Source organism: Lepidochelys kempii, chromosome 17, assembly GCF_965140265.1.
Source record: "Lepidochelys kempii isolate rLepKem1 chromosome 17, rLepKem1.hap2, whole genome shotgun sequence".
Taxonomy (NCBI): domain Eukaryota; kingdom Metazoa; phylum Chordata; order Testudines; family Cheloniidae; genus Lepidochelys; species Lepidochelys kempii.
The window spans coordinates 9,152,971-9,178,806 of NC_133272.1; the positions used below are offsets into that span (position 1 = coordinate 9,152,971).

At 45.5% G+C, this 25,836-nt stretch overlaps 1 protein-coding gene across 1 annotated transcript in view; it reads right to left on the reverse strand.

The window, feature by feature from the left end:
• Nucleotides 1-4,374: 4,374 nt before the first annotated feature.
• Nucleotides 4,375-25,836, reverse strand: part of AKAP1 (A-kinase anchoring protein 1) — a 42,867-nt gene continuing 21,405 nt past the window's right edge. The window contains exons 2-11 of the mRNA XM_073316193.1: nt 23,864-25,592; nt 19,080-19,213; nt 18,101-18,227; nt 15,000-15,127; nt 13,194-13,371; nt 10,737-10,887; nt 9,357-9,424; nt 7,904-7,977; nt 6,611-6,676; nt 4,375-6,462 (exon numbers count right to left, since the gene is read on the reverse strand). Of these exons, the coding sequence (XP_073172294.1) occupies nt 6,400-6,462; nt 6,611-6,676; nt 7,904-7,977; nt 9,357-9,424; nt 10,737-10,887; nt 13,194-13,371; nt 15,000-15,127; nt 18,101-18,227; nt 19,080-19,213; nt 23,864-25,568 (2,694 nt within the window). The 5' untranslated portion in view covers nt 25,569-25,592 and the 3' untranslated portion in view covers nt 4,375-6,399. The remainder of the gene's footprint in view (nt 6,463-6,610; nt 6,677-7,903; nt 7,978-9,356; nt 9,425-10,736; nt 10,888-13,193; nt 13,372-14,999; nt 15,128-18,100; nt 18,228-19,079; nt 19,214-23,863; nt 25,593-25,836) is intronic.

The following is a 25,836-nucleotide window of genomic DNA, read 5'->3' on the forward strand; positions in this document are numbered from 1 at the left end:
AATGAGAGGACCTCAAAAATCGGAACAGCATGAGACAGTAGTTCAAAGTCCTTAAATCAAGGAGACAGTCAAGCTGAGTATCAAAAATGAGCAGTATGACAAATACAGTTTTGTACTTAGAACATAAAAATTGCCATAACTGAACCGATCAACAATCCATTTAGTGCAACCTCCTCTCCCCTGATGGACGATTCAGAGGAAGCCTTAAGTCTCTTGCAAAAGCACAATACGGCTAGAAGCATGAGACGTAACAACGCTTGACATTTCACCCAAGTCTGTGCAACTGGAGAGACTACTGCTTTTCGATATAAACATCTGATTCTTATTTTTGACACCAAGATATTTGCCTCAACCAACACCTGGACGAGTGAGTTCCACACACAGATTCGACACTCAAGAAAAGGGAGGCAGCATCATTAGGCATTTTAACTGTTTCCTTTTAACCTATGTCAGTCTAAAAACACTGCTGAGTCCCCCTTGTATTTAACCCATCGTGGCATATAGCAGTATGTGTGAGTTAAAGCATATGGCTCCCTGTTTTCAGTGTTCTGTAAAATAGCGTGTTCATTGGGCCGTCAAGCACTCCCATATTACAGCTGCCTTCCCTGTACTGCTCATTCCAAATACCTCTCAGACTTCTTTATTCTTCCTCTTTCCAAGGCAAACAATCCCAGCTTTCAAAACCCGTTCCATTTTTGCCCTTTTCTGCTTCTAAGAGAAGAGGCGACGGAAGCTGAAAGCAGTACTTTTGGAGATAAGGGCAGGACAGGGCATTACTTATGTTCTTTTCAGCATGCTCTCTAGCTCGAAATGGCCTCACTCCTAACTGGTGTGTAGGTGAACACTTGAAAAGCCTCACCAGGGCTGGCTGTGGGGCAGATGTTTTGGCAACAGTGGCAGGACAGGATGTGCTTGTATTGTGCCTCCTGGGGGCGGAATGGAATTTTTTTTTTTTTTTAAAAGGCAAACACTGCCAATAAAGTTTCCATCTTCAAGCAACGGTTCAGTTTCTTGCTGCTCTGTGAGACTGCTGTGAATGCAGCCACGGCAAGCCAAGGAGCTGAAATGCTCTTTTGTGCTTTTAGTTTCTAACACCAGGGGTCACATCCCAGGAAGCCAATATGAGACAGGGAGCTATTGTGCGCCACCCATTTTCCTTTATTTTTTCCTGCTCCAGGAGGCTGACTCTACTGCCCCTGCCACTGTGGCTGAGAACTGGCTCCGTTACACTGAAAGAGCCAAATTTCTCCGTATTGTAACTTCACAGGAGTCAAGAGTTACACCTGGGCAGAAAGAGCTCTGGGGCCGAAGTCTGTCACAAGAACTTGCAGCATGCGAGTTCGGCAGGAGGCCAGGCAGAAAAACTGCCCCCTCCTGAAGAGCGCTGCATTCTGGTCTCGTTGCACACCAGCCATCGCTGTCTGCAGAGAAAAGCCAGTGCCTGCCCTGTTTCACTTGCTGCTAGTATGAAGCTATCCAGACGGAAGTCGTAAAATTAGGTCTCTCCAGAGGCCTCACTCATTTCACCCATCATACAAACACTGCTTCTCTTTAAAGGGGAAGCCCTTTGAAGGGACAGTCAAAGTAACCTTGCTGGGATGGCTCACCAGTCTAAGCCTCGGCTAAGGCATACATAACACTCAGACCGAGGTTCAAAGCCAAGAACTAGACAGTCATTTGCCAGCCCCCTTTAGCAGCCAAAAGATGGGATCCCTCACAAAGCCATTAGTTGGGCCCCTAGTCACTTACAGCTCAAGAGTTAGCAGGATGTTTCCACAGCATGAAACCCATTACTGGAATACGCAGCCATGCACTCCTGTAAAGAAAACAAAACCTTCCTCTGCTCCAGTTGCCTGGATGCTGCTCCTTTACAGTTCTTTTCCTCTCAGGTTCCTTCGGTCCAGGGCAGATCATGGCCTTTCCATTCATTTATTTGCAGTGTGTGTCTCTCTCTCTCTACACCTAAATTGTCCACAATATTTAGTAACCTCTCCATCTCCCCTCCCTGTCCTTTAGTCTTTCCCCCTTCCCTTCTCAAGTCACCTTTCTTTCTTGGGCTTGGCTGAGCTCCCCTGGTCTCAGCCACCTCCTGTTGGCCACATTTCCCACTGATTGCAGACAGCTGCCCCTGCTTCCTGACACTCTTCACAGCTGCCCCTACTTACTGCTTGGACCTTGCTACTCAATTGTATCAGTGCTGGGATCAAGCAGCACTTTCCATCTAGTAAATCCTCTGAATTCCAGGCTTACAGCAGGGGACCCAATTGTCCTCCTAGGCAATACTGAGCAGGCTGCTTCTACATGTATTGTATCTGGGGCATAGGCCAGGCACTGAAGTGCTGTTGCTCAGGCAGGTGTCACTGCACATTAAAAAAAAAGGGGGGCTACATACTAATCAGCTGGCATTCAAAAACAGCTCAGAAAGCAATTTCTAATCCTTATTAGTGCTGCAGAAGCCTTCATTAGGCCCATATGAGGTTAAAAGTGAAGTATTTTCCCATCTTTCCCTCTGTACTTCAATGACATTGAGGAGTCTAGTTTTGTCCTCAGTGTCCCAGTTACTACAGATTTAAATGGTGGAAATTCCCCCTGCCCAAGTTCCAATTAAGGCAAAGGAGGATTCCCCTTACAGTTCTCTCTCCTGGAGAATGAAGGCACAAAACAAGATAGGAACTTCCCCCCCTATTAAGCTGCCAATAGCTGTTGGGGACTACAAACTTTTAGCACATTATTGCAGCAGCCAGGGAAAACACAGGCATTAAGATGAATGGCTAAGCTTCGTAATGAACAATTACAGCACAGAAAGAGTTCCTCCCCAGAGACACATGCTAGGAACTCTGGGATCCTACCCTGAGCTTTTAGAACTAAAAATCACCCACTGGCTTGTTTGACAAGGCTCTGACGACCATTAACTGGATTTTGGGAAAGAGGAGAGGAAAAAAAAAAAGTGTCCCCTCAGGAGTGAAGTTTTTATTTTAAATAATTAAGCATCCAGCTTGTTTAAAGAATCCGCTCCCACCTCTGGTGAACTCTTAGCAGCCTCAACCACATTTACTCTTTGTTTTTGCTGCAGCTCGTCAAGCTAGCCTCCTCAGCCTTACATTTCTAGTGCCATGGGGAGACAGTAGAAAGGTTTCATCGTGCACAGAGGCAACGCAAAATGCAGACAGTTAAACTACTTACAGAGAAATAGCAAGATTGTTTCAGTGCAGCGTAAGGTGCAAATTGTTGGGAGTCAGAGTAGCTGTGCCCAATAACCGTGCTATGGGAAGAGTAGCTTGTAGAGAAGGAGGTTGCATTGTGTCTATTCTGAAGGGGTCTTGAGTATAACTAAGAACTGACCCCTTCTCAGGGTTGGTCTACACTACAAAGTTAGGTGGGCTTAACTACATTGTAATGTCCTTTAGCTGACCGCAGCCCCTGTGTAGACATGGTGAGGTCAATGGAATATTTCTTCCCTTGACGTAGCTACTGCCTCTTGCAGAGATGGATTTACTACCTTGCTGTAGTATGTGTCGACACTACGGCTGGGCCCTTGCCCCATTTCAAATGTAGGACATCCCTTCACTCAGTGGGTCTGGACCCGGGAAATTAACTGCGTAGGACAGCTGCTTTCGGCAACTATTTTTTAATACCTAGCCTGAGAACTACGCAAAGGGAAATTTGCAGACCTGAGAAAGCGAGCAGGATTCCTTGTGTACATCCTCTGTACAAAGATATTTATTAAATTAAAAGCAGCTACCCTGGGCACACACAGTGAAAGCTGATGAGGATCCTACAAATGGACGACAAGCTGCACAGACTCTCACACTGGCTTGTAACTCACAAAGTGCTGGTGGCAGGGGAGTTTCTCAGTGAAGAGAAACAGTGGGTGTGATCTTGAGGGCAGCAACCATAACGTCAAGTGCTGTAAAAATACCACCAGTCCGTATGCTAACTGGGATGGATCTCAGCAAGGACCACACACATCCTTGCCCTGCTGAGATGCAGAAGATCAGAAAGCTCTCCACAGGACAAAGATCTGTCTTGGAGAAGGAAAAGCTGGCCTAGAGGATAGGACACTAGGACTCAAGAGTTAAGAGTTCAACTCCCAGTTCAGCCACAGACTACGTGTGCGACCACAGGCAAGTCACTTATTTACTCTGCTTCAGCTCCATGTTACAGATGTGCAGCTAACAGCATTGCCATACTCACTGGGGCATTGCAAGGATGAAATCCACTAATGAGCGTGTGGTTCTCAGACACTATGAGGGCCACGCAAGCGCCTAGACAGTGAAGGGCACATTATCGTATTGCTCAGCACACAAGAAGAGTACACCTGCTAATTTCAGAAGAAACCACATAGCCTGCAAAACTAGAACCGGTATGCTTGGGACTTGAATCTTCACAAAACTCAAGGTAAGGAACTCCTTTGCTGTGACATGAGGTCACCTCTTTCAAACTGCGGCGTAGCTCATATTTCATCTGCATGTAATATACTCTTCCCCCAATGCACCAGTGCTTACTAGACTGCACCGCAAGGTTTTTGCAAAGAATTTATTTTTAAAAAAGGAGTGTATAAATGCTGTATCCAAGGTCTTTCACAAAACTTGACGTAGCGATCAAAGAATTCAATGAACAGGGGGTTTGAAGGTTCACCTTTGTGTGTCCCATTTAAAGCCCATCACTATTTGGTCTCACCTGCCACTCTAACAAGTAAAGATCCCTTCCCACCCACACCTATACCACCAGAGGCCTGGAAATGAAGGCTCTTACTCATCACATTTTGATTAAGATGGCTTAAAACTGGAGCTTTAATTGAAATGGGAAACACATTCCAAGAGGATTTTTTCTTTTTTTGGATTTAACCAACCTATCAATTTTGTTTTCATTGGACATCATTATTGCTAACATTAAACTGTACACCCCCGAATAGAGAGAATTCATAAAAAAGAGAATACATTCAAACCATATCTGAATGGATCTGATCAAATCCTGGTGTAGGCAGCTACATTCATGTCTGCACGGTGGACCAGCATGGCAGCTCACCAAAAGTAAAAAAAAAAAAAGAGTCTCTGGATTGGTCCAAAAGATTCTCATTTTCCAAGGCTTGATTATACCAGTGCTTTCCTGTCAAATGTCTTCCCAGCCAGCAACAAACCTCAACTCAATACACATGTCTAAATGCAGGTACATTACAATATTTTTTAATAGTATTAAGTTATCTTAAATTATTTGAACAAAATTTTAAATTCCACATTTGATATCAATCTAAAAGGGACCAACATAAATCAAGAGAGAGAAAGAACACCACTGCAATATCAATTCCAAATTGTTACCTTTTTTTTTTTAAACAGATCTGTACAGCAAAGGAGTCAGTGATCACAAATCATACCATACAGCGATCTAGAGCAACGCTAATCCTGTACACAGCAGAGCAGAAACACTCCCACATTCGGATGTACCAAGTACGTCAGCTGTACTGACGGATTCCAAACCGTTTTTACTTACAGAGGACATTTTGGTGTGGAAAAAAATTCTTTTTAAGTTCCCTTCGTAATTTCCAGTGTTTCTCTTTTACAAAATATTACAATGATTTTATATATATTTACACAGACTTGCACAGCTAGAAAATGGTTACAAATTACAATCGGGTTTGGCAATCTTTTTTTTTTTTAAATACATGATCTGGAACTTAGCAGATTTACAATCTATAGTTGTAGTGGTAATTCATCCTACATTTCAAAGGTCTGCACAGATGAAGTTTTCTTCCCATGCAGCTCAAGCCTAAAACATTTCTACCAGGAGACATGTGCCAGGGTAAGTGCCATGAATGCAATTCATTTGTCTCCCAGCATCAGTAATGGATCAGACGAACAAAGCTTGTGCAAGTTCGTGGCACAACATGGAAAAGTCAATAGACAACTGAACTTTAAATCCCTTACATATCTGATGTTGGCTTTCTAGGCAGCAAACCTATTTCTAAGAAACAGCCAACATCACTTTCAGAAAAAGCAGCCACTGAACCTCTGGGGCATCTGTGCAATAGACCTGCAGCCACAGTAAACACATGGTAGGGGTGTTTTGTTAGCTTCAAGCAAACCCCACTTTTTTTTTTTTAAATAACTCTTAGAACTAGGCCAGGGACAGGTTTTGTTTTAAAGCTACGGTATCTTTTTTATGGCTTTTAGTAACTCCCTGCCTTTCACTGAAATGAGGTATGTATTTCAAGTGAAATGGTAACAGTCAAGCAAACAAGTCTCAATGGACCACAGGGTTTTGCGCAGTGGTGTAAACAGACACGTCTTCCCTACAGGATTGCCAAACCCAATTCTAATACAGTGCAAAAAAAGGATTTTTTTTTATTTTATTTTTTTTTTTTTTAAGAAAAAAGGGTCACTTGGGGCCTCTCAGAGTTTACTAGTAACTGTCAATCCACTGAGCAAATCCTCTTTCCACCAAAGCTCTGTTTATTGACACCACCTAAGGAAAAATGAGAGAGACACAGATGAAGGAAATACCAGCCTAAAAGCAACAGTAAAAGAAATCCCCATAACTCAAGCAGAGGTTTTTAAACCCACGTCTGGAGTCTATACAAACCAGAGCACTACATTTCTGCAAGTGTACGCACCTCATCTCCCATCATACTCCACAGCTGGATAAGAGGCAGGCCCGTTGCACTGTCATAGTTTGTGACCTGGAAACAGACATACGTGTTAATATATAGCACAGCAGACAAGCTGGTGCGTCAGTGAGCTAAGACATAGCTTTGCTGCTGTTAAGCTCTCACTTCTTGGGGCTGAGAGGGAAAACAGTGGCACAGTCTCCCCATCTATAAAATAAAGATAGTTGCCTCCTTTGACCACTGCTTTAAGAACTACAGATCAAGAGCAGCATGAGGGAGCTCGGTGTTATTACTCAAGAGAACACTTGGTCCATGCTTGGGAGATAAGATTTCACTAGCATGAGTCCTAGTAGCAGGTAAGAGCTGAGTGTTTCCCATCTCCAGAGGGTTTCACTTAACTTTTGATTTATCATAGTACTATGGATTTTGATTTAACATAGTACTAAGTTACTTTAGGATAAGAGAATCCTGCCCAAGCATAAGCAGCACTGACCGTTTTCTAGACATTTCATATATTCCAGCATTATAATCTATGAAATACAAGAAGGCACTATTGTGATCATCTGGTCGGTCCTCATGTATATCACAGAGCCTAGAACTTCCCTGAATTCATTCCAATTTGAACCAGAGCATATCTTTTAAAAAAACGGCCAATCCTAACAATTGCCAGTGATGGAGAATCTACCACAACCGTTAGTAAACTGGTCCAATGCTTTACTACCCTCACCATTAAAAAAAAGGAGTACTTGTGGCACCTTAGAGACTAACCAATTTATTTGAGCATAAGCTTTCGTGAGCTACAGCTCACTTCGGATGAAGTGAGCTGTAGCTCACGAAAGCTTATGCTCAAATAAATTGGTTAGTCTCTAAGGTGCCACAAGTACTCCTTTTCTTTTTGCGAATACAGACTAACACGGCTGTTACTCTGAAACCTGTCATTAAAAAAAAGTAAGCCTTATTTCTAGGCTGAATTTGTCTAGCTTCAACTTCCAGCCATTGGATCTTGTTGTACCTTTGTCTGCTAGATAGAAGAGCCTGCTATCAAATCTGTTCCCCCATCTAGGTACTTACAGATCATGATCAAGTCACCCCTTACTCATCTCTTTGATGGGCAAAATAGATTGAGTTCCTTGAGTCTGTCACTTTAAGGCATGGTTTCCAATCCTTTAATTATTCTCAGGGCTCGTCTCTGAGCCCTCTCTGATTTATCAACATCCTTCTTGAATTACTGACACCAGCACTGGACACACTATTCCAGCAGCCATTGCACTAGTGCCAAATGAAGAATAATATACAAACCTGTGCAAGCAGAGGTGTACCTCTGGTCATTTCACTAACGGATGAGTCCGCTTCTGATGAAAAGTGATCCTCATCTTTGGAAAGAAAAGGAGAAAACAAGTCAGACATTCACAGGCTCATAGGTTTTAAGGCCAGAAGAGACTATTACAATAATCTAGGCTGACCTCCTGCATAACACTGACCGAAGAACCTCACCTCACTCATCATTGCTACGGGCATCTACAGTATATGAAGCCGAACGAGACCACACTGAAATGCGTATTACAGAGGGGAGATGATGAACACTTCTCTTTAAAAGGATCCTAGCTCAGTAGCCACATGTGCATAAATGGATTCAAAGTAATTGCTAAGGACACTTGGTGTTTTCACATATAGTAGTTTACATTAACGTTTCAGTTTTCAATGTGGCACTCTTGAGCCAAGGAAGCTCAGGACCTCCCTTGTCCTGCAGGGAGTTTAGTGAACAGGAACTCAGTACCATTCAATGGAATTTAATTGACAGGATAAGAAGTCCCTTGCAGGATGGGTGGAATTTTAACATTGCAAGCTGCACTCTTCGTTAATACTGTCTGCGTATTCTTCAATGACACTCCCTATGCTGCTGCAGATGTTGCAAGAGGTACCTTATTGCAGAGCGCATGCCAACAGTGAACTCTGCTGCTGGTAGCTTGGGATGGAATGACTTTCGACCTTTGCCATCCATCTACAGCCTCGCCAGAGGCAAACCCTGTGCCTACCGCCCGTGCAGGTTTCCTCTCCTGATACCCAGAGTCCTGACATCAAAGGGTGCTATCAGTGGGTCGGGCTAACATCCTTCAATATTGAGAACTGAAAAGCCTTTTAGGCACCTGCAAAACATGGCTGGATTTCTATCGGCAACAACATAGGAAACGTTCGTGGACACCATGAATTTCCCCTCCTCTTCGAGCACTGAGGCAGTTTTTAAGAACACTTAGAATGGTACATACCATCAATTTCAGTACGGGAATGTCAGAGGTTTGTCTAGTAGATCTGGGAATTAATCTGCAGGTGTTTATTTAGTTACCTTAAAGGGACAGTACACTTGCTATCTATCTAATCCATTGGCAAAGAGGGGTTTAAAGAATAGTTCTAGGTCCTCCAGCTGCCCTCTGGTAGTTCTGCCAATTTATGGTTTTAAGTTACATTCTTATTTCTCCCCTAACTCTCTTTCTCTTTCCATCCACAGCCGTGTGAAAAACCTGAACACCGAGTAGACAGGAAAGATAGTGGAACTAGTTCCACAGTGCTGGCAAAGGCAAAAACCAAGCAAGAAAAAAATAATTTTCTCATCCACTTTCTAGTCATCTCAGATATTGTACACAAAATGGTATGGAGAAAGTCTAGACAACTCTGGCTTCTGAACGGATGCCATCCTGTTTAACCAAGCACCATGAGCACCCATCATTAGTTTCTCTCCAGTGATTTATGTTACCTGAAAGCGGCACCACATTGTCTAATAAAACTTCTGCTCCTTGGAAGGGTAGTGTTACAAAATCAGACCTTAAAAGAGAAGAGAATCAATTTGAATAGAAGAACACACCTCTGCCCTAATTCCTTATTACTCTTTAAACTGATGATGGCTGATATAGCAGGAATTCATTTGCTTCAGATTAGTTACAGCTAAAAGAATAGACACGGTACGCATAACAAGGGTTTGAGCAAAATTCATACGAGAGGAGCGATCATCTTGTGACTAAGACATGGGAATGAGAGATTTGGGTTCAAGCTCTGGGCTCTTCCACCTAGTCTCAGTTCTCCACGTGCAAAATGAAGATGGAGTACTCCTTTTCTCCCGTCCTTCGTCAACTCTGATGAAGGGATATCGCTTACTATGTGCTTGTTACACAGAGTGCCTAGCACACTGGGGTCCTGACCTCACCCGGGTCCTCTAGGCACCACTACAATCATGAGATTGCTTCCTCATCTCGCCCACCACTCCATCCGTACAAAGCCAGAGCTTCCTCACACTTCCTACCATTCATTCAAGCTTCTCCACTGGGAGCAGGCGTACAGACCAGGCCAGTGGCAGGCACACATGTTTCAAGCACTGTAAGTGTTAACAGTCACTGGTACCTTGTCTACCAGCAGCAAAGCAATGGCAGGAAATTTTAGAAGAACCTACACCATGCCGAGGTAGGAAGCTGGAAGTTAGACCCACGTGCAGGGATTACGAGTGCTTCTCCATTTGTTCTCCCCCCAAGTTGTCTTCCCCTGCCCTGGCTCTGCACAATCTCATTATTCCATACCACAACGCAGCCATGTAAATGGTGCACCACTGGGACTGGGGGAACCCGCTCTGAAAGGGCAATGTCTCTCCCTGGTGCAGCTGGGCACATGCTACGTATGCAGTGCCTCATCACTTCCCACCAGGAAGAGAACAACAAGGGCGTCAGTCCCCAAACACACCCAGCATGTCACTACACAGGGACACAGTTTTCGTGACGCAGCCCAGCCCAGCGGATGGGGTATTGGATGCAGCACGTAGGCCGAAGGTCTATCCCTGGCTTTGCTGCTGGGTGCCCTTAGGTACATCACTTTTTTGTTCCTCAGTTTACCCACTACTTAAATGAGGATTACATTTGCCCTCCTCTGTGGAGCGCTTAGACATCTATGGATGAAAGCATGATGTAAGAGGCAGGGGAGTCTGTGAGGAAGCCAGGTGTCCAACATGGTTGTACGTTGCTGAGAGAACCACTCCCCCCTAATGCTTTCATCATACTGCGGAGACACCTACACCTATCAAGCCATTACACTCAGTTATGAAAGTTCTTTTTTTTTTTCCAGTCAAGGGAGGAAAAACGTAGTTCCTGACCTGATTTGCCTGAGTGTGTCGATTTTAACTCTCTCGTATCCTCCGTAGTCCACATATCTGATCTCCACTTCATTGTTATCTTTGAAGTAGTCGACAACCTGAGCCCGCCACCAAGCGCCATCCAAGCCTGGAGCAGCACAGATCACACCGACTGCAAAGCAAAATAGGGCGGAGCGGGAAGATTCAGCATTAGTGCCTGTTTCTAGAAGTCCCATTGGAACAGGCTCCTGAGTCTGCTGAGGAAGAAGAGCAGCGTAGGGGAGGACACAGGGCTACCTACCCACGCTGCTTTCAGACGAGACACCTAGCGCCCTGCAGCAGGAAGCCAGCAGGATCCAGCAGACAGAGCACTGGATCAGGATTTAGGAGTCCCGGGTTCTATTGCTGACTCTGCCAATGACCTCCTGGATGACCTTGGGCAAGTCAATGCGCCTCTTTGTGCCTCAGTTTCCCCTCCCACCTCTTGTCTTGATTATTCTGATCACATGCTCTTAGGGAAGGGCTGTTTCTTGCTGTATGAACGTACAGCGCCAAGCACAAGTATGGTCGGTGCCACTAGCAGCTGCAGTAACAGTACACTTTTAGCTCTGCCTTGCCCTGTATGGGGATATTAAGTCGACGTAGGACTAACCCCACCTGAAGTAATAAGAGGCTTTTAAACTCTCTAAACGTACTTAGCATGTTCAATTTTGCACTTTTGTTTGTTTTAAAGTAGCAGCTCAACATGAGTAACTTGAGCAAGGGAAGTATTCAGAGCGTTCGCGACCAACTGAATAGTCCTCTACGGGGGCATGGTGAGTCTCACGCTGTATAAACTGGACAAACATCTGTTCTCCAGAAGGTGCCTTGAAAAGAAAAGATTCAGTTGAGCTGCGACCTTTCTGAACCACCAAGGAACAGCCACACACAGACCCACCCCCTGCTCAATTAAACACGCCCTTGTTTAAAAATGGGTACACCATGCTGGACCCATACACCATGCTGAACTGCTTTAGTGAGAGAGACACACATACAGCAGAAACAGCCATGTCAGGAACGCTTCTCCCCCACCCTACAGTGCACACCAGCAATCTGGAGGCATTGCCAGAAATTATACCTCTATAAAGGAGAAAATGACAGTGTTTGATAGCAAAGAAAATAATCCTGATGTTATAATTAGGGTGCTGGCAGCAAACATCTTCAGGAATGCGCAGCAATGCTGCTCCCTGACTGACAAGACTAGAGAGAGAGATGAAAACACCAGCTATGGGAAAGGCAAATAAAAAACGCCCCTCCGCTTCCACCGAGAAACTGGTAACACATGCTTCTTGTAGCAATACTGCTCATAAGAATGGTCATACTAGGTAAGACCAAAGGTCCATCTAGCCCAGTATCCTGTCTTCCGACAGTGCCAGGTCCCTCAGAGGGAATGAACAGAACAGGTAGGTAATCATGAAGTGATCCATCCTGTTGCCCATTCCCAGCTTCTGGCAAACGGAGGCTAGGGACACCATCCCTGCCCATCCTGGCTAATAGCCATTGATGGACCTATCTTCCATCAATTTATCTAGTTCTTTTTTGAACCTTGTTATAGTCTTGGCCTTCACAACATCCTCTGGCAAGGAGTTCCATAGGTTGACTGTGTGTTGTATGAAAAAAAAAATACTCAAGTTCATGCTTATATTCATGCTAGCTCATGCTGTGGCAAGATTTACATTCAAAGCTTTTGGAGTAGTTTATAACTGGCCAGAATAGTTCTGGTTTGAATTTACCTTGGTAGGAAGATAGGAATTGCCAGACTGGATCAGAACCAAGCCCCGTCTAGTTCAATATCCCATCTCTGACACTGGCCTGCAGCAGAGGCTTCAAAGGAAAATGGAAGAACTCTGCAATAGCCAGACGTGGAGTAGTCTTCCGCCCACATTAGGGCTCATCCTGACCTCTAATGCTTTGACCTTTGCTGAAGACCTGAAGCGTGAGCTTTAGTACCCCTTCCACAAAGTCTATTACAGGGGGCTTGCTAGTAGTTTTAAACACAGCTTTTACATTGATCTTCCACAGCGCCCTGCCCAATGTTTAGGAGCTACAAACACCCATTTATTTTGCATGTTATTTTCCCAAGTTAAGTCTCCTTAGAGGAAACTCACATAGCTTAATCAATTTGTAAATAATGTTATGTAAAGAATGATTGCATCTCATTTTTACATAGGTTTTCTATGGTCTGACCCATGACAAATTCTGTCATAGACCCTCATCTCTGGAGGGCAGGGCAAACTTGAGAACATGGAAAGCTTGTAGTTTGATTTCTCAGGGAGTGCAGGGGAAAGACACTGAAAAAATACCTTTCAGTGAACTCTAGACTCAAGTTACTCTGAAGCGCAGAGGAGAAAGTCTGCTAGATGCTACTAGGACAGACCAGGGACAGATCCCAGGAGGAGACTTTCTGCTTGACAATTCACGAGGAACAAACTGACTTGCCTTCTACTGGAGTTGGCAGAGTTGGAATTCCAGGCTGAGAATAGCAGACATACATCTGCTGGTCCAGACTGCGCAGCACATGGAACGTGGGGTGCGTGTGCTGCTGTACAAACATGTGTCCTGCGTCGATTTGGTTAACAACAATTACTTCTACGGTGACTCCATCCGGTAGCATGAGCTGCCACAGAGAGAGTTAGCATTACGTTTCCATGAATGTACTATTGCAACGAGAGCTTCACTCATTCCAAAGGTTAGTAATATACTCAGTTTCACTGATACCTTATCTACTCTACTACAAAAAAAGGGGGGGGGGGGGGCTAAGTGATTCAGGAATTTAGAAGTGGGCTCTTTAGATCTTCACCTCTAGGAGACTAGTTTGAACCTAGGACTAGCTGACGGAGCGTCACTGTTCACATATGGTCTCATGAAGGGGGATCAGATGAGTGTAAATTCTTTGGGGAAGCAATTGTGTATGTTGCATAGCAGCACGCACAATGACAACGCTAAAGGATGCTATTTATCAGTAGGGCAGGGAGACTATAGGCAACAACATTGCAGGCTCATTTTGTGCCATCGTGCCAAAATTCCTCAACTCTGATCTGGCAGAATCACTTGTTGGAGAAAGTAGTTTAAATCCATGCTCATCTGAGCTCCTGGCCTCTCTCCTGAGACTGCCAAATAAGTAGTAGTTTGTGATGGTGGTTTCGGAGATGAAGACACTTTCACAGATTTCCCTCCCAAGTCATTTCACATAGGCCATTGCGCAGCCATCAGACTTTTGATGGTATGCTGTAACTTAGCAGAACCTAAAGGCACCTACCACAACCTGAGCTGTATTGGAGTTTCCCTTTAAGGTTATAAACAGAAACCTAAAGGAGAAGGCTCAAAGAATTAGAAACATTCAGCCCCCTTGCTGCTTGTGGATGCAGATATAGGTATATATTCCTAAGCTATATTCAGCTATTTAACGGATGTTGGAGTCCATGGTGTAACCAGTAGGATCTGTCACCAAATGGACTGTCAGTTATAGACAACATCTGGAAAGGGAAACAGATGTGAAATATTGTGTGGACAGAGCGGAGGTGGATTACAATGCCAGATCTGAATAACTGCAATAAGACGCTTAAAGGGAATGTGATGCTACTGGAAAGTAACAATTCAGTATGATTCTACCAGTCACATGACAACCAATATATACAGACACTGATTGTCTCAATCTTTGACCATGTGGCAAATGGACTGTAAGAACAGAACCAGAATATCTCCTCACTCACAAACTAAAAACCCAAAGAGTTATTTCCTTGAGCAAACATGTCTAGACTGTAGGCAAAAGCCCATTATGTCAGACGTGTAACTGCCAGAGATTAAGCATGTTTGGGTTGAAGGTTTGGGTACATTTTCTGAGTGTGTTCCGGGAAATTAAACACAGGGCAGCATGACGACAGATGGAAACAGTCTGACATGCAACAACCGCATCTGTGCTGATCAAGAAAAGCAAAGGACATTCTTGAAGGAATCTTTGTGGGGCTGCTTGCTTGTACAGTGGCTGCTATGGAACAAGAAGTGGTCTTTGTTCTCAGGCAAGGAGCACGTTTACTCCGTACATGCCTGGTCTTTCCAGCACATCCATCTATGGAACTGATGATGCCTAGTCATTGTACGATAGGCCTACTCAATAAGGCCATCCTTGATATTGGACACTCAAAATGAAGGGAGAATGCAATGTGGCTTTATGGATACATCTCCTACGCACGTCCATGGAGTCTGTCTATATAAACACAGCTGGCATGCTGCCTTGGGGCTTACCCAGGAAGTCATAGGGAGGGAATGCAGCATCAGTGATGGGGCTGGAGGAGCGTAAATGTTGGTGAGGCTCAGTTCCTTGAACTTCTTACCGATCAGACTCAGCGCTTTGTCCACATGATGCTGAGAGCCTGGAAGACAAAAAGACCGAGTCAAATCGCGTGGATATGTTGGGCACACACTTGAGCCCCAGGTGCTGGAACGAGGGGTGCCGCCACTCTCCCCCTGACTTGAAGTGCTTTCTATCATATACACAGGGTTTACGGTTTGGTTCAAGGACCCTCAGCACCTCCTGCGACTGTACAAATTGTCCCAGCGCCCCTGACTGGCAGTACCTTTTAACTCCTCCTGAGTGATACGATTACATACAGATCTTTCCTGTCTATACCAGCACAGCTGTAAATAAAACTGGGCCAAGATATCTCCTGCCATGCAATCACTGTGTGCTGGTTTCTGCTTCACCGAAGAGGGCTATTCAATGAGTGCTAAACCCCACATTAGATAGCTAAAACAAAATCCCCAGTGTGGCGGGGTTGTGTGTGTGTTTAAGTTTCAGTGACAGAGTCTTGACAGCTGATATTTTCAAAGCCATGCAGAAGATCCAGCTACATCCCTGCTATTAACTTTAGTGAAAGATGCATGGTTATATCCTGCTTTGAAAGTCTCAACCACACTCCATGACCCAAAACGCTATTTTGCTAGTGCAAGGAACATCCCTCAAACTGAGGAAACAACCAACCAGCACAGCATCTGTCCATGATGAGCCAAGCACAGAGATTAATATAAGAATGGCCATACTGGGTCAGACCAAATGTCCATGTAGCCCAGTATTTTGTCTTCCAACAGTGGCCAATGACAGGTGCCCCAGAGGGAATGAACAGAACAGATAATCATCAAGTGATCCATCCTATTGCCCATTCCCAGCTTCTGGCAAACAGAGGCTAGGGACACCATCCCTGCCCATCCTGGCTAATAGCCATTGATGGACCTATCCTCCATCAATTTATCTAGTTCTTTTTTGAACCCTGTTATGTTCTTGGCCTTCACAACATCCTCTGGCAAGGAGTTCCACAGGTTGGCTGTGCGTTATGTGAAGCATAAATGGCAACACATACTTTTAAAACCATTCAGTTTTAATATAGTGTCTATAGTGTCTGAGTAACCAAGATAAAGATTTTTTTTTTTTTAAGTGATATTTCTTTGTACAGTGGCTCTTTAAAGATTCTGGCAAATGGAATATTTTCCCAGCTCCCCGCATCATTTACAAAAATATTTTAGCACAAGTTTATTTTCAGTGATTTCTCTTATCAAAATCTACAGCAACTTATTTATGTTGATTACAGTGGTGACGAGGTTACAGCCAAGAATGGGTTCCATTGTGCTGGAACAGGCACAGCATAAGGGTATGCCTCCACTACAGAGACTATGCCAGCACAGCAGGGCCCTGGAGACTAGACACAGGAACACCACATCCCTGAACAAATTAACTATGGGCATGTCTACACTTACTGGGGATCAACGCTGCAGCAATTGATGCACTGGAGAGTCAATTTAGCAGGTATAGTGAAGACCCACTAAATCGACCGCAGATCGCTCTTCCACCAACACCTACACTGGGGTTTTTTGTCAGCATGGATGTGTCCTTCAGGGGTGTGGTGGTTTTTGTTTTTAAATACATGCCTGACTGACGCAGCTATGCCAGTATAACCCTCCAGCGTAGGCCAAGCCTGAGAGAGTCCCTGCCCTATAGAGTTTACAGTCTAAACCTATGAGGCAAGTGGGATCTAAAATACAGGTGACGTGAACAATCCAATGGCCGCAAACATGTTAGTTCCACTTTTCTTTGTTTTCGTTTTTACCTAAATCTGATCAGCGGGGTTGTTAGCAGGGGATTAGCTAGAGGCTACCACATTATAGGCTACATACCTGCGCTAGCCACGCTCTAGCTAGCTTGCTGAAAACAGCAGTGAGCCCATGGTGCCATGGCACGCAGCACAAGACGGTATGTATCCGGGGGGCGGGGGGAGTCAGGCAGGCTCATGCAGCCGGCGCTGAAGCCCGCACCTTGGCGTCCTCGCTGCTATTTCTTAGCGAACTAGCTAGCGTACAGCTAGCGCGGGTATGCCTACGTGCACTGCAAATCACAACCCCAGCTGCAGTGTAGACGTAGCCTCAGAGGAACTCTTGATGTCTCCATATCACTGTATGTGCAGACATATGGTTAGGGAAACAGATAGAGAACAACCTCTCTCTCTCACATCTCTGTAAGGCGAGTTTGGGAAAATGGTACCCCATAAACCTTGTCCAAACTAGGGAAATATGGACATTTTAAAATCCTAGTGTGGACAAGACAGCTGTGTGTTAACACCCATGAGCTGGTTGAGGTAAGCCATAAACTCGATAAGTTTATGGAGGAGATGGTATGATGGGATAACATGGTTTTGGTAATTAAATATTCATGGTAAATAGGCCCAATGGCCTGTGATGGGCTATTAGATGGAGTGAGATCTGAGTTACCCAGGAAAGAATTTTCTGTAGTATCTGGCTGATGAATCTTGCCCATATGCTCAGGGTTTAGCTGATCGCCATATTTGGGGTTGGGAAGGAATTTTCCTCCAGGGCAGATTGGAAGAGGTCCTGGAGGTTTTTCGCCTTCCTCTGTAGCATGGGGCATGGGTCACTTGCTGGAGGATTCTCTGCTCCTTGAAGTTTTTAAACTACAATTTGAGGACTTCAATAGCACAGATATAGGTGTGAGGTTTTTTTTTTGTAGGAGTGGTGGGTGAAATTCTGTGGCCTGCATTGTGCAGGAGGTCAGACTAGATGATCATAATGGTCCCTTCTGACCTAAATATCTATGAATCTATGAATCATATGCTCCCCCCACGATTTTACTGCACTAAAAATTCACCTGCCTTCCTAGCATAGACATGGCCTACCACTGATGCTATTTGAAGCACCCGTGGTAGTATTTTGAGCACAGGACTCAAAGTTAAGTATCCAAACTGCAGTCAGGTCTTCATCCCTTTATCTAAGCACCCAGAGATTAGATTTCAGACAACACAGACTAAAAAAACCCCACAATTGGGAATCATCTCACTCACCTTCTATGTGACAAATCTGGACATCTTGGGTGTAAGGTAGCGTTGAAATATAAATTTTGGCACCAGAAGTTTGCTTCAGAAAACTCACATACCTCCCCTGCTTGCCAATCAGCCGACCAACCAAGTGCTTGATGGAAAGATGGAGAAGTCACAGTGAGAAGCAAGAACAGCACCTTGAATCTTTAATTTTTAAATGATTAATTTCACCTACAAGAAATGCCACAGGGTCTGACTGGGCGCTGGGGACCAATCGGAACTCAGCGCAGACTGGGCTTCTACCAAATGTAAACTGACACTGGCCCAGCAGAGTTTAGGGAGATTCTGTTTAGTAGCCCAAGGCAGTTTCTGATTTACTCACATTTTGTTAAGTCCATCTTTCTAGTCTGCAGAAACAGCAAGTGCAGCACAGACATGAAGGCCTGATGTAGGTTAGCGTGATTCCTGAAATCAACGGAATTGCCCCATCTCTGAATCTGGCCCCATTTCTTTTTATGCCATTGTGCTTTTCACTGAAAAGAACCCTACGTTCTAGTTCTTTAATTATAAGTTTCTCTGGAGAAATACTAATAGCCTGTCCTCATTGGCCAGTGATATGGATTCTTCTACCGCAGGGCTGATTCCCTGTGCCTAGGTTACACTATCCCAGAAAAAGAAGCTTCTCACGTAGTTTAATGGGGCCCCACCGCATGGCATTGTGCGGTGGAAGTTTATCGCTTAAAACCGAAAATTGGCAGCCCTACAAGGATTCTTTGCATTTGGAGTCCTTCAGCAGATATTTCAAGGAGTGTTAAGCCCCAACACCCTGAGGGGGTAGGAAAGCATAGCACCCCTTTTATAGACAGAGGGAGATACAGAAGGGCCATGTGCAGAGCCCGGACTCGAACCCAGAAGTTGACTCCCAGTCCCCCTTTAAACCATTAACCAACACTCCCCAAGGTCAGTGCAGGGAGTTACGGATGCAGAGTATTTGGCTCATTACCTTTGGCACCTCTATCTCCCAGATAGTGAGCTCAGACTTATTGGATTCTACTCCTGGTTTGGAGTTCTGGCAACTCTCCGCCTTCCCAAGGGCACAGCCGCTGTCCACAGAATCCATGCTATTTACATCTGAACCTACAAAAAAACAAAACAAACAAACAAAAAACCCACACCACCACCACACCATGACATTCAGACAGTCTGCATAATCCAAGCTCTTAGACACCGCATGAAGGCTGACAAAACTCCCATTTCACATACATCCTTGATTGTAGGCCCTACTGTACATTCCCACTTTATGCTCTAGATTGTGAGTCTGCTATTCAATTCTCAGCTCCTCTAGGAAAAACATGTGTCAAGGGCTGCTCTGTGGTACTTATGGGAACAGGCCACTAGAAACAGACTTCTGTCCCCTAAAACCTCCTGAAGAATTCCACACCTGTGATATAAATCTGAACCTAATTAGGAACTGCTGTGTTCACAAGCATAATGTGTAATGCAATGGGCAGCATGCAAGACACCAAGAGTTTGTGCAGGGTTAAACACAGAAGCCAGGTGCTATTACTAGTGGAATGCAAACTCCATACAGTCACAGGATCAGAATTATGTCCCCTTGGATTAAATAGGACTGGCAGTGGAATACTAGCCGTGAGAAGGCTTCTTCATACTTGAGACTCCAAACCTAGCTATGAGTTATTGGGGAAAAGGGAGATGGAGTCTTTTCCATTGGAAGCCTCCTGTCATCAGATCACTGCTGCCCTGGACCAAGGTAGAAGCAGTGGGAAGGATAAGCCACCACCAAAGATCTATGGCTTTGCAGCAGACCACATGTGCCGTACTGAGGAGCACCCACACATCACTGACCCCTCCGCTTAGCAGGAGGGGCCCTGCTACTTCAGTGAGAGAGGCCCTGCAAACATCAATAAAAGATAGATTGAAAGCTCTTTATGCAAGGTTGTGGCTGCTTCAGTGCAAAGCACAGACTCGTCCCACAATTTGAATGGGAAGGGCCATTGTTGTGATGCTCCTGAATCCTCCCACCCGTGGCTGGAAGGGGAGGAAATCTTCAGAGCAATTGAAGGGACCTTCTTCAAAGACTCATGGAACATTCCAGCTGCAAAAAAACCCCATCTTAAAAGGGCTTCAGGATACTATGAACCAGACATCTCCCAAGCAACTCAACGAGGCAGGTCCTGCTGAGGCTAAAGTACGCTGCTCCCCATTCCAGTTATTAGGTTTGAAGAAGCCTCTGAGGGGCAAGGTGATATTAAAGATCTTAGTCATTTTGGGATGGGATGTGGGAAAGCCCAAGGAACTTAGAGACACATGGCGAGCCAAAGATCACACGCCCGGGCTCTTGGCAAGAGATGCATCTTGACACGTGATTTGATAAAAGCAAGTTTCAAAGTGTGAAAAACAGGGGCCCTTTGTTAAGGAATTCAGTTTAGTTTCATTGAAAACTGGAAGGGATCACTTCAAGCTGAAGTTCAGAGGAGCTGTTCCTTTAATGGGAATCAGATTCATACCACTGGAGTGTGAGTAAGCAGATCTTTCCCTATTACTCCTCAGTTGAGCACACAACACAGCATTTAGGGAGATTCTGTTTAGTAGCCCAAGGCAGTTTCTGATTTACTCACTTACTTACTTAGAATGCAAACTCTCTGGGCCAGGGACTTAGTGTCTAGCAGAAAAGGGCCCCTGACCTTTGAATGGGGAATCCAGATGTATCCGATGCTTAACACCCAATAATTAAGCCCAAATACTTCTCAAAAGCTGCTTGTGGTAGGGGGGTTGAGATTTGGGGTTATGATTCCCCATGGTTAGCTAGCTTTGGGCCTCTGGGAAGCAAGGGTAGGACAACATCTTCTGCTTGGGAAGGGTATGAGAGATACAAGGTATATCAAGTAGTAATGTAAGAAACCTACAGGCCCAAGCCTGTAAGATATTAGCTTAAGCACTTTGCATGAGCTATGCGGCCTACAAGCCTTAGCGTAAGTGAGGTCACTGCTGTCTAACTTAAGTCACAAGATATCATAAGACTTTGTTCTGGTGAAAAATACACCGACACCTAACCACAAGAACGCAGTTGATGTCAGTCTGGATATTTTAGGATAGGAACAGCAGCAGATGTTCAACCGCATGATTGTTACTGTAGCCAACTGATGTATATGTTTACAAGTCAGAGAATTAATATACCTAACCTATAGCATAAGGACACCCCAACGTTATTGGGTGAGGAATTTCGTTATGGACAAAGGAGGCTGAACATTCTTATGAATATTTACAGCAGCCACGAGACCCTATAGCAGGGCTAACCACAGCCTAGACTGTTGAGACCTCGACCATTGGACCATTTTGGTGCGCTAGAGATCACCCTCCTGAATCACAGCCTGTCTCGTCAGCCCTAGGTCTCCACAAGGATGGTGTGACTGTACGTACGATAGGACACCAGACATGAAGTTAATACTGTATTACTGCTGCCTACGTGGTTGGGTTGGATTGTTTGTGTTTACTAACCGTGTTAGCAAAACCATTGCAAATTCAGAAGCTTTTTCCTCAAGTATGAGTGTTGCGACCCTGCACATGGGAGTTCCCAAATTAACAGTACCTCTAATGACTCTGGGCCTAATCTGAGGACTAGAATTTGCCAAACCTCAGAATGGTAACTGGGAATACATATCAATAGATCAGGCAATGGAAGGGTGAGAATCTGTTAGTCCCAGTTATGGGAAGCCACCGATTTCTTAAATAGCATCTCAACACTTCAAATATGGTTAGGGAACGGTGTGAGGGAGAGGCCCAGGACATCATTAAAAGGATGAGAAAGGTGATAAGCTCCCAGCAAACTGCCTGTTAGCACATTACTGGGATGTGGATCCAACAGTCCTCGCTTGCTCTTCTGTATTCTGGCCACCTGGCTCCACTACACCAAAAACTCAAGGGACCCTAGCAGCTGCTTTGTTTCTGCCACTTCCTGAGTCGGGCCAGAGCTCTGATACAATTGGGTCCGCTATCTGCCTGGCGGGTCTCAATTTAGACTTTCTGATCAAGATGCAGCTGTGACACGTGGGGATTTCAGGGAGGTGACAAGGATGCAGGAGGTGGCTTTTCCTGCTACACCCCCTTTCTTCCCTTTCAGCATTCAACTCGCACATGCCAAGTAACCTACATCACCCTCTACGCCAGTGGTTCTCCACCAGGGGTCCAAGGCCCCCTGGGGGGGGCCGCAAGCAGGTTTCGGGGGGCCACCAAGTAGGGCCAGCATTAGACCTCCTGCAGCCCGGGGCAGAAAGCAGAGCCCTTCCACCTGGGGCTGAAGCCGAAGCCAGAGCCGGAGCAATGTAGCTGTGTGGGGGGCCTGTGCCATAAGGCCCCAGGCAGTTCCCCTGCTTGCTACCCCCTAACACCTGCCCCTGGCTTGTATATGCAGAAAGCCAGTTATTGTGGCACTGGTGGGCTGTGGAGTTTTTACAGCATGTTGGGGGGCCTTGGAAAAAAGAAGGTTCAGAATCCCTGCTCTACATCACCTCGGAGTTCATCCTGGTGCGAGAGTTTTGTTGCTTTCCTGCGTGGTCTCGCTCCAGCCCCTGTATTAGAGCTTTTGTTCTTTCCGCTAGTCATTCCGAGAAGCGTATGCGGCAGGGTAAGAGCAAATCCTTCCTTTAGTAAGGAGCGTTTCTTACAGAGGGGACATCTAGAAAATGGTTAATCCTGGTCTCCTACTAAAAGCTGCACAGCCTGCTAGCTAGCAGCAGGCAGCTCTCCTGTTACTCTGTAGTGACTATAGAATGCAGCCTGTCTTTAGGAGCTGTTTGCACTGGAGGGTTGTATGAAGAATGGTTTCAGAGTAACAGCCGTGTTAGTCTGTATTCGCAAAAAAAAAAAAAAGGAGTACTTGTGGCACCTTAGAGACTAACCAATTTATTTGAGCATAAGCTTTCGTGTAGCTCACGAAAGCTTATGCTCAAATAAATTGGTTAGTCTCTAAGGTGCCACAAGTACTCCTTTTCTTTTTGTATGAAGAATGTTTACATACAGCTTTTAAGGCTGAAGTTTGTGTTTAGCCTAATATAAAGCCGCTAGGGAAACAACCCCCGGCTTTCACACTACCCACCCACTAGCTAGAGAGAGGCACGAGCTGCTGAGATCTCTCGTCATGCACCCACTTTCCAAGCAAACAGACCGTGTTAGTGCCGACACAGATGATGCTGTCTTAGGACCTCACGCAATTGCCCTGCTCCATCTGTCCGCACGTCCATGTGTCTCAGAAACTGGCATTAGCGCAGCCCTTTGGTGAATGGTCCACACCGAAGGCAAGAGCCTAATGCTTACAGCCGAACAGATGCTGCCTGAACTCAAGCGGGAACAAGCTTGCGCTTCTGGGGCTCATGCTTGAAAGGTGCTGAGCTTCCTGGCCCCGATCCAACAAACACTGATTCCAATGGGACGGCTCGCGTGATTTAAGTTAATCATGCACTTAAATGCTTTGCTGGATGGGGGCCAGCATGATGAGTTTCCTGGACACCACGTACCTCGCTACCGTTTTTCCTAGAGCTCCCATCACTGTGGGATGCAGGAGCTGGCAGCCTAGGGTGGGATCATTCTGTCCATCTGAGCATAAGACATCTACTAACAACTTGGGTAGGATTTTTACCCATGAGCAGGCCCTCTGAATTGTGATGAGGGTTGGGGTTATGTCTGCTGAGCAGGACTTTTCAGTGCTATACTAATGTACCTTCCCCCATGTGTCTCGTGAGAGGCTCTCAAAGAGATGTAAACCCTTACCTCCCGAGTGATCTGCATCTGTCTCCGCTGTCCAGTGCTTCTCGTGTCTCAGATCTGCACCATCCCCTTTCAGCACCCCATTGCTGTATGGCACTTTGTCTTCCCCTAATATAGGGGTCTGAGGTTTCTCACTCTGTGCCACGTACTGCTCTGCAGAAGTGTCCTGGATCACAGACATGCTCAGCAAGTCTGAATGCTGGCCTGATAGGAGAGACAGTGACGTGCTTTGCAAGGGATCCTCGACATTCGTCCCATCTTCAGACGTACATGCGCTGCACCCAGAATCCTCCGTTACCGCATGCGATTCTTCCAACGATTCTCCATTGTTCGTAACCAAAGTCCGGTTATCTCCTTGGGTTTCACTGTGCACAGGTTTCTTTGGCTGATGGTCTTTTGGGTCCACCTGCACTGGGTTAGATAAGCGCCCGTATTTCAAACAGCTGGAATACGACATGTAACGATGGAGTTTCTCTTCCGATAGGGGAACAGGTATTGTTGCAACATTCTCTGTGGTAACTGCTTCATTCCCCCTGCTAGATTCCACCGCAAGCATCTCATCGGATGAAATGCTCACTCTCTCCAGCGGTCTATCAACCCGGCTGACCGCAACTTGACAGATTCTACTGGACACATCACTTACTGAACTAGACAGCACTTCCTCAGTAGCTGCCAAGATGACTTTGGAAATAATCTGTATGGCTGCTTGCTCAATTTTCTCAACTTCATCTTTGTCCAAACTCACTCCTCCAATTCTCTCTCTTTCCAAACCATCTCCTTTTGACTGCATATCCCTGTAGCACTTCTCTTCCCTTCCATGACATTTAGGCACAGTACTGACGGTCATCTCAGACACCTCCTCTTCCCCGGACAGGTCCGACCCAGCAGACTCTACACAATTATTCAGTAGCTTCCCAACTACAGACTCTCTCTTCCAAGGGACAGTGTCCTCAACTTCCTTAACATCATCTTCATCTATAATGGCAGACTGGGCAGTGGCTGAATCCTCTGGTTCAGAGCCAAGGGCCAGCAGGCAGCCAGTGTTTGAGGACGTAGCCACTGGGCACTGGATTTCCTTCGATGGATTCTCCAATGAATCGTGTGTCATATCTGCTTTACCACTTTCCCCAATCTTTCCCAAAGACTCTTCTACTGACACTACCCCGGAACACGCCAATGGCTGCTGGTCTGGGGTTCCACTGAAAGCTGACTCCTGCTTGGTAACAAGCACAGCATTGTCACAGCACTCTACACTCTTCGGGGCTGAAGGGGGAGACACTTGTGCAAGGGACCCGGTTTCATTGCGAGACGCTGCTCTTTCCAGTTTTTCACTGTCGTCCTCAAACGTGCCCAATGCGACGGTCGTTATTGTGGTGGCAGGATGGTCCCTGGAGGAATCTAATCTCTGTTGAGCGTCACATGCCAGAGAGGGTGTCATTAACCCTACAGACAGCTGGGAAGTTAAGGTTTCATTCTCTGGGCAGTCCTCTTCAGAGGGCACAGGCAGTTCTTTAGTAGCATTTACTGCTTCTCTGGACAGAGGTTCCTTTATGGGAGGTCCAATCCTCTGATCTTCCACGCCAGCTAATGCTTGCCAGTCGCGATTGCTTGTACGCTCCTTTTTACGAGAAAAAAACCACCACCAACCAATAAGTGCCAGCACTCCAGGTAAGGCGTACGGGAAGAAAGTGCGGAAGCGTAAAGCCATTTTAATGAGCCTCAGCAATTATACCTAGAGAGGGGAAAGAGAGAGAGATGTAACTAGCATTAAAAAAATAATAATATGATTCCTAAGAAAGAGAGAGAAGTTATATAGCAGAATTGTAATGGGATGGGAAAGGATAAGGGAGGGGTCAAGGTTCTGCAGATTCCTTGAATATTTATTTTGGGACAAATCTAGCTAGTGGTACTGACTGCTTTCAGTGTAGCTTAAACCTCTCTCTCTTCCCAAATCACTGGCTACTTTGATTAAAAGC